General features: G+C 33.9%; 3 protein-coding genes and 1 pseudogene across 4 annotated transcripts; 3 read left to right on the top strand and 1 right to left on the bottom strand.

Moving 5' to 3' along the window:
* The first annotated feature begins 970 nt into the window (after window positions 1–970).
* Window positions 971–3,642, top strand: LOC120168104 (mitochondrial dicarboxylate/tricarboxylate transporter DTC). Its single transcript, XM_039176930.1, has 6 exons — window positions 971–1,184; window positions 1,354–1,437; window positions 1,863–1,924; window positions 2,154–2,515; window positions 3,073–3,287; window positions 3,389–3,642. Exons 1-6 carry the CDS (start codon window positions 1,071–1,073, stop codon window positions 3,443–3,445), a joined length of 894 nt encoding a protein of 297 aa, XP_039032861.1. The 5' UTR covers window positions 971–1,070; the 3' UTR covers window positions 3,446–3,642.
* A 2,685-nt stretch (window positions 3,643–6,327) lies between these two features.
* LOC120168105 (transcription factor Pur-alpha 1-like) lies at window positions 6,328–10,127 on the bottom strand. 2 transcript variants are annotated; one of them, XM_039176932.1, is made up of 5 exons: window positions 9,774–10,127; window positions 7,184–7,324; window positions 6,891–7,052; window positions 6,640–6,717; window positions 6,328–6,505 (listed from the first exon to the last, which is right to left on the bottom strand). In XM_039176932.1, the coding sequence occupies exons 1-5, from the start codon at window positions 10,110–10,112 to the stop codon at window positions 6,353–6,355; spliced, it is 873 nt and encodes a 290-aa protein (XP_039032863.1). In that variant the 5' UTR covers window positions 10,113–10,127; the 3' UTR covers window positions 6,328–6,352. The 2 variants fall into 2 exon arrangements, with proteins under 2 accessions (XP_039032863.1, XP_039032862.1); XM_039176931.1 differs by having other exon boundaries at window positions 6,640–6,857; window positions 7,031–7,052.
* Window positions 10,128–13,161: 3,034 nt separating this feature from the next.
* Window positions 13,162–16,163, top strand: LOC120167965 (annotated as a pseudogene).
* Window positions 16,164–16,896: 733 nt separating this feature from the next.
* On the top strand, window positions 16,897–18,734 carry LOC120167908 (E3 ubiquitin-protein ligase SIRP1-like). Its single transcript, XM_039176789.1, has 2 exons — window positions 16,897–16,984; window positions 17,422–18,734. Exon 2 carries the CDS (start codon window positions 17,484–17,486, stop codon window positions 18,543–18,545), a length of 1,062 nt encoding a protein of 353 aa, XP_039032720.1. The 5' UTR covers window positions 16,897–16,984; window positions 17,422–17,483; the 3' UTR covers window positions 18,546–18,734.
* The last annotated feature ends 1,270 nt before the right edge of the window (window positions 18,735–20,004 follow it).

The raw sequence follows: 20,004 nt of genomic DNA, 5'->3' as shown, positions 1-20,004 counted from the left end.
TTTATACCAAGTCGATCTTTGTTGATTTTTTTCACCTTAAACTCGATTTCGTCCCATCCCGAAGTTATATACCGTATAACTCGTCTTGTCCCGTCGCTAACCTTGAAATTAAAAAAAAGTTCTTATAAAACCGATTGGATCAAAATCCATCAAATTCATATAGTTTGACAAACCCTAAAACCCAACCCAATTTCACTCCATTATTCAATCGAACAATCACCCAACTTCAATCGAAACCTTATGAAATAAATAATAAAGAATTCAGAAGGGAAAAAAGAACCTAAAAATGAAAAATTGAGCGAATAGAAGCAAATGGGGTAAAAGGATTCTAACCTAAAACCAAACCTCACAAAAAGGAATCCAAAGTTTTGGGTGGGTCACAACAAGACAGACATAAGGATTGTGGCCCAAATTTTCTAACAATGTTTACGGCTCTCCTTAAGCCACACTGGCGCAGGCCACACAAGGAGGTGAACGGCATATAACCCCTTCAGGGGAGGGGGTCCATAGATTCTTTAGGATTCTTGATTTTGATTCTTTTTACCTCTTATTAATTAATTAATTACTCTTTTTACCCCTTGACGTTTTATTTTAAAATAAAAATATTCTTTTATAGATAGAAATATTAATCAATAAAATATTAACGTCTCAAAATAAAAACTTTTTTACCCAAAAATAAAATATTATAGGTCAAAACGCTCAAAAAATAAAGACTAAAATAATTATTTAGTCAAATACTAGAGAATTTATTATATTAAAATAAAATGTTAAAAACTAAAATATTCAAAAAAAAATTAAAATAATTATTTAATTAAATATTAAAATCATATGTTATACTTAAAAGAATTAAATATTACATTAAACATAAATATCAAAATTATATATATATATATATATTACTTTTTAATTGATAAATATACTTATCATAGTATTTACTTTTGTAGCCAACAAGGTTTGGAATAAGTAGAAAAGGAAAGCCTCTCATTTTGCTCCCTTCCTATTTCACTTCTCAGCTCTCCTCCTTGAGCAAACTTATTTTTCCCCTTCACTGTTTCTATACTCTAAAAGAAATGGCGGAGGAGAAGAAAGCCTCTGGGGTTTGGCCAAAGGTTAAACCTTTTGTCAATGGTGGTGCCTCTGGCATGCTTGCTACCTGTGTCATCCAACCCATCGATATGATCAAGGTGTTTGTTTTCACTCATCTTTTAGTAGATGTGATCTTCAAGTGTTTTCCTTTCAAATTTGAACATAAAGATGTCACTTTTAAGACCAAGCATGGGTTTTAAGATCAGGGATTTGCATGGGGTTGTGTCCTTTTGGCTAATGACCTTTTTTTGTGTTGGTTCGGTGTAGGTGAGAATCCAACTGGGTCAGGGATCGGCAGGAACTGTCACCAAGAACATGCTTAAGGAGGAGGGCGTTCGTGCCTTTTACAAGGTTCTTTTCTGCAACTCCATTCAAGTTTTGATTTTTGGAACTTTGTCTAGCTTTTCAGACATTGGATCTGTTGTTGGCTTCTGATACCTGTGGTATAGATGCTGGATCTCCTACATTTTAACATCGTTTATACGGGATTATTTATTGATTCGAGTTCCCAAAATATTGGAATTTAGTGCTGTTTTGTGGATGAGACGTGCTTGTTGATTTTGGTGCTACTTCAAACTGCAATTTTGCTCATTTGTGGGATTGGAAAACCTGATATTCACATGATTGAGTCATTGGGTTTCCGAAATAGTGGAAAAAGAAGTGATTTCAATCATTGCTATTTGATCTGGATCTGTTCTAAGAAGAAGTGATTTCAATCAGAATTATGTTCTTTCAGTTTTCTTGAGTCTTTTGTCTCACCTGTAAATTTTTGACAGGGGCTGTCTGCTGGACTTCTCAGGCAAGCTACATACACAACTGCTCGACTGGGATCATTCAAGTGAGTGCCGTTGCAATCCTCTGTGTGACTTTGATTATACATTTCAAGATGCTTCCTTTTCTGTTATGATTATCAACAGTTTGATTCTGAAGTTCGAGCTTTGTTTTTTTATCTCATCAGCATATGCGTTTTCCACTGCATGTGTGGTGTGGTTTGCTTTTGAGACTAAGCTTGGATAAATCTATTCGGTTCCGATCCAGCTTTTGAATTATTTCCATTCATTGTATAGGATGTTGACAAACAAAGCAATTGAAGCCAATGATGGGAAGCCCTTACCACTATATCAGAAGGCTTTGTGTGGTCTCACTGCTGGTGCTATTGGAGCCTGTGTTGGCAGTCCAGCTGATTTGGCACTTATCCGAATGCAGGCTGATGCCACTTTGCCGGTTGCTCAGCGCCGGAATTACTCCAATGCATTCCATGCCCTTTATCGGATTGTTGCAGATGAAGGGGTTTTGGCACTCTGGAAAGGTGCAGGCCCTACTGTAGTCAGAGCCATGGCATTGAACATGGGAATGCTTGCCTCATACGACCAAAGTGTCGAGTTTTTCAAGGATAACCTTGGCTTAGGAGAAGCTGCTACTGTGGTTGGTAAGAGTCTTTCTTTCTTAGTAGCATGGATATTTTAACTACTATAAATCTTTCGTAATTCTATCATGCGTTCTAAATTTGTTGAATGAACAAAATGTATCTTATCCCAACTGATACTTTGTTGGTATAGTCAAGTAGCAGAATTGTTAGAAGTTATTACTTAGGAAATATTGCCTCTCCTTGCTTTTATTTATTCGTTAATTTGAGAGCCAATTTTTACTACCTCATTTATAACTCCTATTGGTTGGTTAAGCACTTTGGGCATATCTGCTCGTACCCTTTGTCCGGATAAACCAAGAAAGATGTACGGTCTAATGAGGCTAGCGCAGAATATTATATTCTGGTTCATGGTTTCCCTTGGTCATGTGTTTCATTTGAGGGCATGCTGCTTCTGATCTCGGAAGTGGCATTATCATTTGACTACATCTTTCTCCGGTTAGATTGTAGTGCTTTTCCCAATTGTTAAGGCCATCGGTTGGCATGCATCACTAATCCTAAAAACTTATTGTCTTTCTCCCCTTTCCCATATTGATTAATGTTCCTTTTCATGGTTGCAGGTGCAAGTACCATCTCAGGTTTCTTTGCTTCAGCGTGCAGTTTGCCTTTCGATTACGTGAAAACACAAATCCAGAAGATGCAACCCGATGCCTCGGGCAAGTATCCGTACACCGGCTCCTTGGACTGTGCTGTGAAGACCCTCAAGTCTGGGGGTCCATTCAAATTTTACACAGGATTCCCTGTATATTGTGTTAGAATTGCTCCTCACGTCATGGTATTTACTTTTACTATATTCTTCTCATATATGGTTTTCCCAAAGCCCAATCTTGAAGCTTTTAGTTTATATATGAGGATTGGATGCTTTCTCTTGTGCAGATGACTTGGATATTCCTCAACCAGATTCAGAAGGCCGAGAAAAAAATCGGCTTGTAGAAGTGTTGTCGCTTGTCGGAGATGGGTTGATTGCATCGAATAAAAGCGTTATTTTTTGGCTTGGTTCTTGCCAATCATACAAATTTTGAAGTGGATTTCAAATCAATGTTGTCTTATTTTGTTTGTAGGATGATTGAAACAGGAGCTTTAGGATTATCATTTCAAATCAATGGTGGCTCACAAGGAACTTTTGATTTGAAAAATAAATGTTCCGTAACATACCAAACCCAAACCCATCTCAGAGCATTGGATTTTTCATTTTTTTTCAATTGTGTCCTTGATATTTTTCTTATGATTATTTTAATTAATTTTTTAGCGATCAACAAAATTAATAAATCTATATACAGTTCTTTATCGGCAAAAGTGTTTGAATAATACAATGAAAAAAAAAATTCACATAGTGCAGTCGAATAATTATTTACTTAAATAGGGTGATTGTTACATTGACCTTCATAAATCTCTAGGAGCACACACGGCGGCCTATGGAGCATACGGCGGCCTATGGAACACTTGACGACCTATGGAGTTGCAACAGCGAGGGAAGAGAGAAGAGTTGTTATAACAGAGGAGAATTTGTCGTAAGGAGCTCTTAGCGACCTATGGAGTATTTGACGATCAATGAGGTCACTGTAATAAACACCCCAGTTCAAAAAATAATTTGGGTAGAGCTTTATATAGGGAATTTTTTTTCCAACACCCTACTTGGGTGAGGAAGTCGTTCTTTTTCACTTCGTTAAGATTAGTAAATCTATATATAGTTGCTTTATCACTCTACTAATTTTTATTTCATGGATAATTATTTTATAAATAATTTTTTTATATAAAATATTTTATTCATATATTCAGTGTAGTAAATGGTCTTGGTAGTAAAAGAGAATGTTGTTACCCTTCTAGATAATCCAAACTTGAATAGTTACATTTATATAGTGTATATTAGGAAGAGTCTATGATACACGTCGCGTACCGTCATTAAAGCGACGTACGGAAATGTACTACAAGTAAATTTGTTTTTATTATGTAAATATTAAAAGATATGAGGATTTATTTAAAATTAGTCATTAATTAAAATTTAATTTTGCTTTTAATCGAGTTATAATTTATTAATGATTTTTATTAAAAAATAATAATTAATTTGAGTGATTTAGAATTAGATTTTTTAAATTACTTAAGGGTTGATGAAACTCGCCGAAAAATGGTAAGTCTAAGTCTAAATGAAGAAATGTCTGAATACGCCGCCTCAATTCTCTCGGCAGACTCCTCATGTCTAATGAAACTCTCTATCAGCTTGCTCGGATCAAAGGCTGTAATACCAGTCCGGTCTAGTACCGTAGGGAACAACATTGTGGCAGTCTTATGTGTTGCCAGCACTAGTTCAGCAGAACAAGCAAGCATACATCTATGAAACCTCTCGTTAGTTAATAAAGAGGTCAAGTTAGCTGCATGTAATATTTGTGCCTCTGCAGTACACATGGCTTCCAAAACCCTATAGTATAACTTTAGCGCCTCTAGTCTTCGTTGTTCCATCCATATATTATCCATCAGGTTTACACTTTGAAGGCTTCCAGTTGCACCACATTCATGATTTCTAGGAAATATCGCCTCCAAGATTATATGCGCCATACATATTACATCACTGGTAACATCTTTATCACAAGATGATAAAGAACGCTGCAACTCAGCTGAAGGTTTTGAAGGAAGAGGACATATAACAGAACGAAGCCATTTCGCAGTTGTCATTGCAGTGCAGACTGGCGTAGCTTCCTATCTTCGCACTCGGTGGCCCAAGGACACCATTCGCATGAGATGCAGGAGGCCGTTGAGGAGTTTTATACAATTTAGACTTATCATTTTCCGGCGAGTTCCTGACTCCCACGATGATGCTATTAATGGCCACCCTCAGCCCTTAAATAATTTAAAAACCCTAATTCTAAAAAAATTAAGGGTAAATTCATGTTTGGTACCTAAACTATCACTTTTATTCCGTTTTAGTACTTCAACTTTCAATTTTTTAAAATCATACCTAAAATTTACTTTTTGTTTCATTTTAGTACTCGCCGTTAAAAATTTAGTACTAAAATGAAACAAAAAGTTAACAATGGAGTACTAAAATGAAATAAAAAAGTAAACGCTGGGTACTAAAATGAAATAAAAAGTAAACGTTAGGTATGATTTTGAAAATATTAAAAGTTTAGGTACTAAAATGGAACAAAAGTGATACTTTAGATACTAAACGTGTAGTTTACCCATAAATTAAATCACTCAAATTAATTATTATTTTTTAAAATAAAAAAATCATTAATAAATTATAGTTCTATTAAAAGTAAAATTAAATTTTAATTAATGGTTAATTTTAAATAAATCTCTATACTTTTAAATATTTACATAATAAAGATAAATTTGCTTGTGGTGTGTTTCGGTACGTTGCTTTAGTGGTATCGAAATAAAAATTGCATAGGGAAAAAGATATGGCTTGATAAAATAGACAATATTTCATGAGATTAACTTTTAATAAAACAAAGGGCACAAATGTATTTCAACCTCAAGTAAATTATTAATGTTAATGCGTTTGATTCTAAAACACACGTGAAATAAGTAAGCATTATTGAAAGGGTCAAATTACAATATTAAGCATTATTGAAAGGGTCAAATTACAATATATCCAAGCCTTACCTCCTTTATTTCCTATGAAACTAAACTTCACAACTTATCTCCAATATTTCTCTGTTAATCAAACAGATAAAAATCGGATTATTTTCAAGCCTTGAATGAGAGCAGGTGGGGATGACAATAACAGAGCACAAGCAACAGCACAATTGCATCTCTTGTCAAACTAAACAACTAACAGAGGCTCTAAACCAAACTTGAGAGAATCAGGATTATTATTTTACCAATTCCACCGGCAGGCGTTCACCTTTGAGCTGGATCCACTGTTCGAACATTCGCACCAACCATTCCTTCAATGCGATCCTTTGTTATCTCCACAAAATGGCCCACTATTTCGTGGAACTGCTTTAGTCCCGACAGTGGGAGAATGATGGAAGACCGGTCAGAACCTGCAACCTGCAATGTTGAACCATCCTGCCTATATTATCAACCTATACAGTCCATGCCTGCACTTTCATTATATATATATATGTGTGTGTGTGTGTGTGTTTAATATGAAAGAAAAAGAAAGAAAGTTCAATGGAGACTACTTCAGATATCCTCAAGAAATGTCCTCTGTTGTTGCTCCCAAGATCAAAGAAAAACCTCTTCTGATCAGCTCTGATCACCTTTGAAACCCCCATGTTACCGATTTCATCTTGTGCTGGCAAGTCGACCGATCTATCTACATTCAAATCAGAATTTGAGGTAGGCTGGTTGTGTCCAGATATGAAGCCAGCCCCGACATCATCTGAAAGCCCGGCAAGGCCTTCTGAAGGTTCGTCTGATCAGCTCTGATCACCTTTGAAACCCCCATGTTACCGATTTCATCTTGTGCTGGCAAGTCGACCGATCTATCTACATTCAAATCAGAATTTGAGGTAGGCTGGTTGTGTCCAGATATGAAGCCAGCCCCGACATCATCTGAAAGCCCGGCAAGGCCTTCTGAAGGTTCGGAACTTTGCTGTTTCAGAAAATCCATAAAAACACAAAAAACAACCAAATTGAAAGATTAAATGGCACTAAATATGGAATTGATGTAATAACAGTAGAACTCTAGAAAGGGAGGAGCATAGGAATGTAACATAAAGATACCTGATTCGGCAATATGAAAAGTCTGGATGCCTCATTGATATCTGCCAATATGTTCCTGAAGGCTGCCCACCCTTCATCCCTGGTACTTCCAGCTGGCACAATAATTGTACTGCGGTTTCTGCTGACAGATGCTTCAGACACCTTCATAGATGATTTCATTAAAGCAATGCTTTTTTTTTAAAAAAAAAGATGAACTCAAACTTTTGACTTTTCCTATCTTCCAAACAATTCAAAGTTAATGCAAAGAATAAAAAACAAGATACATTATTACAAGCAAAAAAGGAAATCGAAGGCACTACAAGGTCACAAATAGCAGTAACGCATCATTTTCATAAATCATAGCTCTAAATAGTCAAATCGTTTTCATTATATTTGTGCTCACAAGCATGCATGCATGCCAGTGTTTGTATCTGTATGTGTTTAAATGCATGTCTATTTCTAGCATTAGTCAAAAGAAAAAAAATACAATAACCACCAGCTTTTACAAAATTTTCTCAAGATTTTATCAGAACGATCTGATTCCTCTTAGTTAAATTTCTTCTCTTTCAAGATATTCGCTAGTTATTTATTTATTTTTCCACCAAGAATGTTCAAATTCTGAAATGAGAAACCGCCTGTTTTTCTCTGTCCTTTAAGAATCTATGTTTCATACATATCCAACATATATCAAGGTGCAGATCAACCCTATTAACATAAAAAAAAGAACATACAAAAATAATTAACATTCTTTGTATCAGATACATCCAGATTTGATGCTCACACATGGCTCTTAGACTCGCACTAAAACAGGCAGAAACAGCTTTACGAAATCAACACAAAGGCTGCTCGTAGAAGAAAACATATAAAAATTGCCTTCTATACTTCTATAATATCCATGATGTGGGAAAATATATTATTTTTAAAAGGTTAGAAGGGTAAAAAGTAATCTGAGTTGGATAAGGCTCAACTTGTTAATGACGACTACGGGAAGTCCACACCGTGGCAAGCTGCACGAAAATCAATTTGAAGAGACTGACAGAAATTTAAAGTTGTCCTTTGATATGAAATTAGACAAATCTGAAGACAGTTCTGCTTTTGAGGTATCTTGCACATAGTAAGAAAATAATGTATCAATGTTTTTCTACCCTAAATAAGTTGTTTATAAGAGGTATTTACTAATGCTCTTAGGTCAAGAAGGCTAAAGATAAATTGACCCCCAATGACCAACTCAGTTCAGCTAAAAGTCTACGTGAACAATTCACATATAGTACAAAGGTCAACAACAACAAACCCAATGTGCCTCAAAACAAACTATCCCAGATCCGAAACCAATTACCATCTACTGCAAATGAGGTAGAAGTTGGCCAGAAACAAAGGCCTTCAGAACCCAAATGGAATTGACTCAAAGGCAACAACCAGAACTTTACCAACTCAAAAACCTGGAAAGAACTGGAATCAAAAACCCAAAACTGCTTAAAAAAACTAACCCAACCCATCTAATTAAGAAAGATTAGCAGAGTTTTGGAAGACAATCATAAATTTGAGCAATAATCAGCAAACTACAAGTTTAGTTGCAAGTTCAAACAAGCAAAGTTGATACCTGAACCTTCAACGCAGCAATTATGATGCTCTGAAATAAAACTATTAATGCTAGCAGGAAAGGGTGAGAGAACCAAGAACCAAATATCAGACTTTGGAGATGAGTATTTAATTAGAGAAGCTAATACCATTTAATGGAAAGGAAAACACTCAGTTCAACATGCAATTTACCCGGAGGAACGGAAAAGAAGTTGATCGGGTTTGAAACAACCTTATTTATAATGAAGTCAATATAGACCAAAATTATAGTGCTCGATCATAAGATATTAGGAGCCTCAAGGAAGCATTTTTGTTGCTTGGAAGTAAAAGCGTCAATTGATGCTAGATGACTGACAGAATCAAACATGACATTACAAAGAAAGAATATTGAATTGGAGGTGCTGATATCTTTCTCATAAAGGAACCTTCTGAAGCAGCAACAAAACTTTAAATTGACGGTATGAAAAAAGAAGCTTCATTAGCAAGAAATAAGGTAGATCTCATGCAATAAGCATTTAGAATATTCTCTGTGAATTAAAGTTGGATGCTAATATCCTATAAAACCCGCTTTAAGCAAACGCTCTCATCAAGTAAAATTTCCTAATTTGCGGTAAAGTCATTATTTCGTGTTCATCCATCCCCTTCAATTACTTTCAGAAAAATACCATAATCAGTGGCAACCTTGAATGGCGAAAAATGAGATATTATTCACCACTATAAATTATAATAAGGTTAGTGTTCTTGACATACGCAATGGTCAATCCTTACAATTTCCAGTTGAAGACCAATAAGAAAAGGGATTAGCATTCGAAGTGCTATAAAGCTAAGGCTTAGTTATTTACTGACATCATAGTTCATAGTAAAGCATGTCATTCTCCAGCACTATCCAATTCAAGAAGAGATCCAATCCCCTAAAACCATTCTACAGAAACTCGAAAGCACATACAGGAAACAGTGAATTCCACATGAAAAAAAAGAGAGAAACGGAAGTGGTAGAGTGAAGGTATTTAAATACTAACAGTATGATGCGTACCTTCAAGAAACGACCCCTCCGGTTCTCACCAATGTCAAAGTAAAAGACCTTACTGTCGAGCTGCAATTCCTTGCTGAAGAGGTCGCGCTCGTCGGAGTTGACGTAGTAATTGAAAAGATCGAGGAACCAGGAGATACCGGAGGAAGGGACGATGATGGTTGACCTGGTAGCTGATGTCTTTTCCGAGATTTTCAGATAACGACCGCGTGGGTTCTCCTTGAGATCGAAGTAGAACAGCTTGTGTTCTACCTGGAGTGTTTTGCAAACCAGCTCCACATCGTTTCCTCCTCTTTCTGCTCCGCCGCTGCCGCCACCGCCGCCACCAGAGTTCCCTTTCATGTCACTGTTTTTTTACCAGAAAAAGAAAAATAAACAAATTATAAGAGTATGATGGCTGATGAGTAGGCTCCAACGTTGGTGGGTCTATCTTGGGAGTTACTGCAACCACCCAACAAAACTAGCAAATGGGAAAACGAAAGGCCTAAGCTTAGATTAATTATAATAATCCCATAAATAAAAATATTTAAAGCACATTATTAAAATTAATTAATTTTAAAATATATGAGATAATCTCGATACCACCTCTTTTTTTTAGGTAACATAAGATTTCAATGATTAATTATTTAGCCACCGCAATAATCGCATTCATAATAATTCTATAAAGTTCTCACAAGGTTAATTTTCATGCTAGTAATGTATATACAATTTTTCAATTTTTATTAAATAAAAATATTTAAAGCACATTATATAATATGTATATACAAGTTTAACAAAATATGTTAAAATAGAATTACGATTAAAGTATATATGAAGTCAATGAATTATATATGTCCTTTACAAATATCTAAGACGTACTCTGATAGCTAGAACACCTGAAATCTTTAACCTGATAATATGTTTCTCGATCTTCACCTATGAAAATGTGAATGAAAACACATTTCGAACGATGAACTAAAAATCTCAATGTCACACAAATAACTCTGCTATATTGTATGAATTCATCATATGAGCATGTCAACATATATAATCAAGAAGCAATTATTAGTGCATCACAAATTATGGTGAAACTCAGATCACACATGCATCAAAAACGTACATCCAACTGGCCCACACTACTAAATACCTCATGTGAGACCTGAATTATACATACATCATGAACGTAATAGGCTACTCCAACTAGTATTTCAAGTGTCACGTCACAACAATTAGGATATACAGATAATCCTTACATAAAACAAGATATTGTCATACACAAGTGACTCATGTGTCCTCAATGTTTTTTCGAATGTCACACAAAGGCATAAATCATTATTCTTATGCTTATTATAAACATTAATTCAAGTTCTTGCTTTTAGCCTTTTTATTATTTATTTAACGTTTTTGTGCTCCTCACTTATCCCGAAACAAGGTTCACTAATCTTTTATGAGCAGAGGTATCAATAGCTACCCTTGGATATTGATACTAAGCCTTGGGTATCGATACTCTTCATGAGTATCAGTATAAAAATGGATTTGAAGTTGGCATAATTATCTTTAGTATCGATACCCCACATAGATATTGATACTACTTTTAAAGGGTATCAATACTTCTCTTAGATATCGATATCAAATTAAGCCTTGAAATTGAGTAAATTCATTTAGTATCGATCCTCATCAAATATTTAAACGTACATAATAGATGAGTAAAACGGAAGACACACAAGACCAAGAGAAGAGCAAGATAAGCTACTTTCCCAACAAACCAAGATCATCCCTCGGCTCGCCTAGCTTCTTCCTGACTTCCCACGCATTGGTAGCTTCTCCTATTGCAAATATTTGAACAATTCAATATTTCAAGTAACAACATTTAAATCTGGCTCATTTTGGATTTAATCACTACTCTCTTATGCTGATGGCAATATAATAATTATTAATATCAATTTACCACTTAATTTGAATAAAGGAATCGTTGTGATTTAAAATTATAACATCTTTCTAATGCTACAGTCGAAGCCATGACCCTGCAAGTGCTGACCTCCCCTTTCTTCTACTTCTCTTGCTTTTCCTTATAACCAATGCTCATTTTATCATTCAAATTTTATTTATTTTGATACAAGATAATTTAGTAAAAAATTTAAATTAAATAAGTTGAAAAGTCACATTTTATCATTCAAAATTTATTTATTTTGATACAAGATAATAAATATTCGGAACACTCTCAACTATTCGAGAATGAAGGCTCCTACACCTCCACAAATATCACGTTTAAACTCAAAATCTTAAAATAACAACAATAAACTATTGTTTTTTATTAATATAGGGTAAATACAATGTATTATTTGTTCAAAGATAATTCTCAACCATTTGACGTGGAACGTTCACATACTTGACATTCTTGGTGATTGAACCTTTAACCTCAAGGAACAAAAACATTCATTTACTACTAAGGTCGCTCGGTCAATGCACAATCTAAATCGCTTAGTTCATATTCAAAAAATAATAATTAAATAAAAGAATTTAAGGACGAGACATTGATAAAATTACAAACGAATCATTGAATTGATCCAAAAGCTTTATAATTTTCAATTTTTTAAATACATCGCCATCTCAATTATATTCTAACTACTTTACTTACAAAATGAAAACAACACTTAAACAAACTCTCGTTTGTCATTAAATATTCTATCATTTTTCTTACAAAACGAAAATCATCACAAAAGAATTATTTTTCACATTAAAATTAATTGAATATGTAACTTTAAATACTCATATATTTGTCTTTAATGTAAAAACTTCATTTACCTATGTAGTGTGGTTTTTCGTTTTGTAAGGAAGATAGTTCGAATATAGTTGTGGTGGTGGGGTGTTTGAAAAAACTATACATTAAAAAGCTTTTGGGATAAATTAAAAATAAAATCATTGTTTAAAGACCTATTGAATGTTTTAGCAATAGTTTAGAAGTAAAACTAAATATTAACCTTTTTATTAACGGCGTCACATCATCAATTGAGCAGAGATAATGTTAGAGTGACCATTTTGTTATGAATTGATAATATTAGTGACTATTTTATTATAAATCGATAATATTAGTGAATAATTTATTATTTTTAAAACTTTAATAGAAAAATAAAAAATGTCTCAAACATTAGTGATTATTGGTGTAGTTTACTCAATAAAATAAAATATAAAATTAAGAAATAATGTATTCATAATTAGGATTGGTTGAAAAAACACATTCAACCGATCCGAAAGAACTGCTTGCTGTCACCAAGAAGAAGAGGGAAAATTTAGTTTGAGAAGATCAAATAAAAAGGAGAGTGGAAATTTGATGATTATGTGAGTAGTTGATAATCTTGTGTCTCAGTTCTTTGAATAAAGGTAATCTTTTGTTGGAAAGGAAAAACAAAGATAAAAATAGAAAGAATTGGTTTTGATTTAATCAAAATTGTATGAATCGCAGCAGATGATGGTTTGTTTTTGCTCTCAGAATGTGAGAGATTGTCTTCACGATCACGATAAGCTCCTGGATGTCGCTGTCATCCTCATTTACATCCAAGTAATTTCTTTCTTTCTCTCTTGGAATTATAATCAGAAGAAATTTAGGGTTTCTTCGTAGCTTTCGTTAAAAAAAAGGAGTTGCTATTTGATTGATCAGATTGGATGCTCCTTGATCGGATCCCTCGGTGCACTATACAACGGTGTGTTGCTGATGAATTTGGGAATCGCATTGTTCGCTTTGGTTGCTATCTCGAGCAGCAGTCACAGCTTGGGCCGTGCCTACGCCGTTTTGCTCTTCTGCGCCATTGTTCTTGACATTTCTTGGTTCTTCCTCTTTTGCCGCCATATTTGGAACATGTCCAGTCAGAGTAAAGGGACGTTGTTCGTCTTCTCGCTCAGATTAACGCTTGCCATGGAGATCTTGGGGGTCTTGCGTAAGATTCTTTTCGTCCCTGTTGTGGATTCAAATATATAGAGTGAGAGCTTCGTATGTAGATAGTCGTGCTAATACGCGAGAACCTGACTTCGATCTGAGAAATAGTTTTCTGAACCCACCAACTCTACCCAATTCCAGACAGCGCTCTAACAGTGATTCTGATGACGCCTTAGTATCTTATTACTCTCCTCTTTTTGAAGACTGTCGAGCAGTAAAAGTCCATTTCAGGTATAACCCTTATTCCTCCTCTTGTTATTTAAAAGCCAAAAAAAAAAAACTTGATTGTTCTCTATCTTTTTCTTTTCCTTTTTATAGGGTCATAATGGAAGAGTTAGTAGACATTAATCTTCTGGTACTGAAAGTTCGCCTGTTGGGACAATTTCTGGCTAATCATGTAAGCATCTTATTTTCCCTTTCGAGTTTAGGTTGACATTGTCACTTGTTTGAACTATGCTTTACTTCTTTCTTTTAACAGCCTAAACTTCATTCTGCAATTGATTCTATAGCTCTTACGGATAGCTCAAGTCAGTAACATGCCTTTTTTTTTACTTCTATATAGAATTATATTTTGATGTTAATAATACTACCGTGAAGTCATTTCATTGTTTGAAGTTGTCGTGCAATCTTTTTCTGCAAGGAATATTTATGTCTTTTCTTGTCGAGGCAGTGTTCCAAGTATGAAGATTGGCACACTGTTTGTTAAAATCTTTCTGCTTATTCGGTTCGAGTGTTGAATGTTCTTCATATTATCTCTCTTGATTGTCAGTCTGAAAACATAATTACATTTTATTAACCAAAACAATGTAAAAGAAATATTAAAGATTCTGGTGAATTTCCGATAAGAATTCACTTGTTCCTGCCATTTATTTAAAAAATTGCCTTTTGAGTATTAATATTAATCTGACTAGATTTTCTTCCAACTATCATCAGCGTCAAGTTTGTCTGGTAATAGGATGGAGTGTGCTTCACCATTCCTCTAAACAATCAGTTCCTTTTATCCTCTTTGTATTGTTTATTCATGCAGTTCCTAATCTTTGTACTTTCTCTCTGTTCTGAACTTGTACCAGCTTGTTTGAAGAAATCATCTTTCTAAACATTATGGGTTATCATAAATTACATCATACCGTAGCAGAAAGAGTAAATTTTTTGCCTGTTTTCCTTACTGTTATGACAGCTAGTTGAATAAGCTTTCCAGGGTTTTTTCTTTCTTGAGTTCTTGGATGAAAATGTTGATTGAGGGAAAGAGTTCTTCATACCGTAATAGGTAATTATGAGCTAAAGGCCTAAACCCTTATATAACCTAAAGCGTAATGTTTGAAAGCTTAGCACAACGTGACTAGTATAAAGTACCCTAAGATTCTAAAAGCCCAAACCTATATGAAAACTGTGATTATGCTTATAAAATATTACAGGGAGAAAACAAATATCCAAATACTTAACTCTCTCAAAGCAGATGCTTTCCGCTTTGCACCTTCGTAAATGATGTTAAGCCTAAGCTATTTAAACAAAAACTGCATACAATATAAAAAAAAAAAACAGAAGCATAACGACTATTGCTTAACAAATAAGCAAAACAGTAATTATTTTAAAAGTTCAGAAAGAATATAAACGTCTAATTTGTTTACTATCCCATAATGCCTTAATTTGTATATTTCTATCCCAATGGAAACCAAATAAATAAGAATCAAAAGCTTAGAACCTGTCAAATATTTCTTCATTCCTATTGAAGATTGAAAAGGAATTGAATTTTCATGAGTGAACCAAGTTAATTAAATGTTAAAAGAACTAGTTCTTATAAGTTCATACTTTTGCTGCCTTTCTTGTCTTTTTTCTGCATGGATTTGGCAATACAACTTGCAGTATCTACTTCTCTAATGTTTAGTTAATTTTGTTGTCTATTGCTTTGATGATCCTTAACGCTGCCTCTTCATCTACTTGGATCTATAAGCTTTTTAATTTAGTGGTTCATGGCATAGTTCATCAATTGATCTTTCTTTGCTAAGCATAATACATTAATTTGGTTCTTTTTATTTTAAATTGTTGAACATTGCACAACAGTATGTGATGCAGGTTTGCTGTACTAATTATTGTTTACAATATTTTCCTTGCTGCCATTCTACCACTTGTTTGGCGCCTTCTAACCCAAACTCAATAATTGCAGGTGGAGAATGCTGCGAAAGTGCCCGACTCTTTGAATTCAACCACTTCTGTAAAAAATCAGCTTAGTATTACTGATTTTAGTTGTGAAGCTTCTTAAATTTTTCCGGCACGATATTTTGGTGGGAGTTGGAATGGGAATTGTCGACTCCGTCATTCGTTTTTTCCCAAGATGTGGCTCTGCAGCTGTTAGAGTTAGAAAAGACAGATGCTCAGTTTATCTTGTAAGAAATAAACCGAGAAGGGATCATGAGATTTGTTCATTTATAGTTGGCCATTGTTACATAGCCATGGTAACGGCTCTTGAACATGCTTTGCACCGACTTGTTGCTTGGGTTTAACATTGAGATTTTTGATGCCATATGTTGGATTTGTGGGTTTCTTCTTCTTTATTATTTAGGAAACAAAAACATTTGGTCGACTGGTTAAATTATTCATTTTTATTTTCTCATATTATATTAATTATATGTGATTGATTTTAAAATATTATTAATTATATTAATAATATGTTAAAGGACCGAAAGGTAAAACTTAGATAGAAATTTATGAACTTTCCATTTTAATTTTTCTTTGAATTTAATATTGGAAGTTTAAATCATTAAAAATATATTATAAGTTAATAAAATATGCTTCTACTTAAATAAAGAGATATTATATTTTAAAAATAAATACCGAAATTCGAAGATACAATACGTTCCACCTAATAAATAATTTTTATGTTTTTAATTTTTTATGATAATCATATTTCAAAAATTCTTTTATATTCAATAAACCAAATATCCGCAAGTTATTACAACTGTTATAATGTAATGCATATCACAACTTTACATATTTTATTTTAAATTTCTTAATGAATAGATATTTTCAAAAGTTAACATATTTAAATTAATAATCTTTTCAAAAAAAATTTTATCTAAATTGATTTGACCTGCGAAACAAACTTAATAATTTTTTTTATAATAACTAGGTAAAGAAATCCACTCCAGATATTTTAGACAATTACTAATTAATTAAGCAAAAGGGTAATTGGGTAAAAAAAAATTCTGCTTTGGACTCAATCAAACCCCCCCCCCCCCCACATTTCTTCTTGTGCTTGCTTCTTCAACTTTTAGTTTCTTTGCTGTTCTTGCTGTAATTAAAGGTAAGAAGGAAAAAGCTCAAAAACTTCTCTTTTTATGTTTGTGTCTGAAATCTTTTTTTTCTTTTTTTAATTATTGCACTGATTTGCTTTTCCCCCATAATTATTGGAAGAAATTCATGTTTTGGTTTGGAATTTGAAACCTGCTGCTTCCAGAATCGCAGATCCTTCTACTCTGTTGTTTGATTTTGCTGAAAAAAGTAATCTTTGAGAAATTGTTTACTGTTGAAATCTAGTCTTCTTTGGGAAGACTTTGAATTCTGGGATATTTTAGTTTGGGATTCTTTTCTTTTATATGGAAATTTTGTTCAGCAAATTATTAATTTAGATCTGCTAAATCATTCCCAAATAAGTCGATTTTTGATGGCAGATTTGCTTTCCATTTTACCTTACTGTAACTGGTTTTGATGATGCTAATTTGTTGCTCTTGCTTGTGATAGAACCCTAAAGAGATAGTTAAAAGAGGAGAAAGGATTTGTTCTGAGAAAAGGCGTGGAGGATAATGGAGGAAGCAATGGCCGCAACCTACTGGTGCCATCAGTGCTCTCAAGTGGTTACACCGATCATGGAAGTCGAGATTAAATGCTCCTTATGTCATGGAGGTTTTATCGAAGAAATGAGCAGTGGTACAAGAGACGGTGCTCAAGACATGGATTCTGATTTCCAATCCGATCGATCGCTTTCTCTGTGGGCACCCATCTTGTTAGGTATGATGGGTAATCCTCGCCGCAGAAGACTTAGACGTTTCGAGTATGATGAAGAGAATTCTGATGGTGAAGCTCGCCATGGAGGTGATACGGACTTGGACCGTGAACTCGAATCCATCATGAGGAGTAGAAGAAGAAGCTCTGCTACGATTTTGCAGTTGCTTCAAGGTATTAGAGATGGAATGGCATCTGAAACTGAGAATTCTGATAATGATAGGGATAGGAATCGGGACAGGGAACGAGAGCATGTGATTTTGGTCAACCCTTTCAATCAAACTATCGTCCTCCAGGGTGGTCAAAACCAAAACTCCAATCATATAGGGTCTATAGGAGATTATTTCAGTGGTCCTGGCTTAGATTTATTGTTGCAGCATTTGGCGGAAATCGACCCCAACAGATACGGAACTCCTCCAGCACAAAAAGAGGCGATCGAGGCCATGCCAACCGTCAAAATCGAGGAGAATTTGCAATGTTCAGTGTGCTTAGATGATTTCGAGGCTGGTAGTGAAGCGAAGGAAATGCCATGTAAGCATAAGTTCCACAGTGGGTGTATATTGCCATGGCTGGAGCTTCATAGTTCGTGTCCAGTTTGCAGATATCAAATTTCCTCCGATGAATCCAAACTCGACTCCGATAGGCAGAGGAGTAGTAGGAACCGAAGAGAAAGAGAAAGTGAAAGCAATGTTCAGGGACATGGGAGTGTTGGGGAAGAAGAAGGTGAAGGGGACGGGAGAAGTGGGAGAAGGTTCTCATTTCCGTGGCCGTTCAACGGTTTGTTCACATCGGGATCTCCATCCAGCAGAGGGAATTCATCGTCCTCGTCGTCCGGAAATGCTTCTCAAACAGACGAGAACTGAGTTTATATGGTTTGAGCATCATACTTGTTCAATATTCTATTATGCCTTGCGTGATATGTGCAATAGTTGTTTCAATCTTTCAAAAAATGTGTTGTAGATTTTGAGCTTTGGAGCATCTTTTTCACAAAGTTATGAATTCTGAAATATTATGTAATCTTCTTTCTGCTGGCATTTACAGAAAATAATAAATTTTAAAAAAATTATATCAAAATAATAAAGATATACATTTTTATTACCAATAACAGTTTGGGATGGGAAAGGGTAACCTTTGATTGGTACTTTTAAGGAAAATTCTAGAGAGTTCGACGATCAATGAGTATTATTAATTTATTTTTTATCGATTATGTTATTAATTTAATTTATAAAAATTTAAAATTTTAAGGGACTGGAAAGTTTAATTATAAATTTAAAGATAAATTATTTAAAATAAAAAGTAAGTTATATTAGTATCATCTAATTATAGTCTATTTTTATTTTTGCCATCATTTTTGAAATTTTATCAATTAGGTACTCAACTATTTAAATGTATTCAATTAAGTCACTTGTCGTTAATATTTAACGGAGAAGCTGTTGTAGCAGTTAAAATATTCGATATAATTATATATTTGATCACTGCTATTTATATTTTCTATTAATTTGGTGTTAATTTTAATAAATTAAAATAAAATTAACTCTCAAATAAAATGATGCCATGTGTCACTAGTACCAAGTGTAATGACATGTGTCACTATACGATTAAACATTAAATTTTGGGCACTCAAATGATATCCAAGGGAATCAAATATGGGGTTTCGGGATTGAAGAAACAAGGCTCAACCATTGAGCCAAAATAGTTATTTGGTTCAAACTTGACTACATATGTTATTTATGATGTATATTAATGTATAAATTCTTAATATTTTATATATCTCAACTTAAATTCACATATTAAATTTACATTAATATACAACATAAATAACCTATACAGTCAAATTTGAATCAATTAACTACTTTAGCTTAATGGTCGAGCCTTGCTTCTTTAACCCAAGAACCCCATGTTCGATTTCCCCTGGGTATTATTTAAGCACCCAAAGTTTTCTTTCCTCTAAAGAGTGACACATGACACCCTCTGATTGGTGAGAAAAATATATTAAATAAATTATAAATTAAAATAAATTTAATCATCCAATCGGACGGTTACACATGTCATTACGCTTGGCACCAGTGACACATGATACCATTTGATTTGAGGGTTAAATTTATTTCAATATATTAAAATTAGGACCTAATTGATAGAATATATAAGTAACAGTGACCAAATATATAATTATGTCAAATATTTTAACTGCTACATTAGTTTCTACGTTAAATATTAAGGCAGATGGTTTAATTAAATGCATTTAAATAGTCGAGTAACCTGATTATAAAATTTCAAAAATGATGGTCAAAATGAAAAGGAACAATAATTAAGTGGTTTATA

The sequence above is a fragment of the Hibiscus syriacus genome, unplaced genomic scaffold (assembly GCF_006381635.1).
Source record: "Hibiscus syriacus cultivar Baekdansim isolate YM2019G1 unplaced genomic scaffold, ASM638163v2 tig00111708_pilon, whole genome shotgun sequence".
NCBI lineage: Eukaryota > Viridiplantae > Streptophyta > Magnoliopsida > Malvales > Malvaceae > Hibiscus > Hibiscus syriacus.
This window is presented reverse-complemented; position numbering and strand designations above follow the sequence as displayed.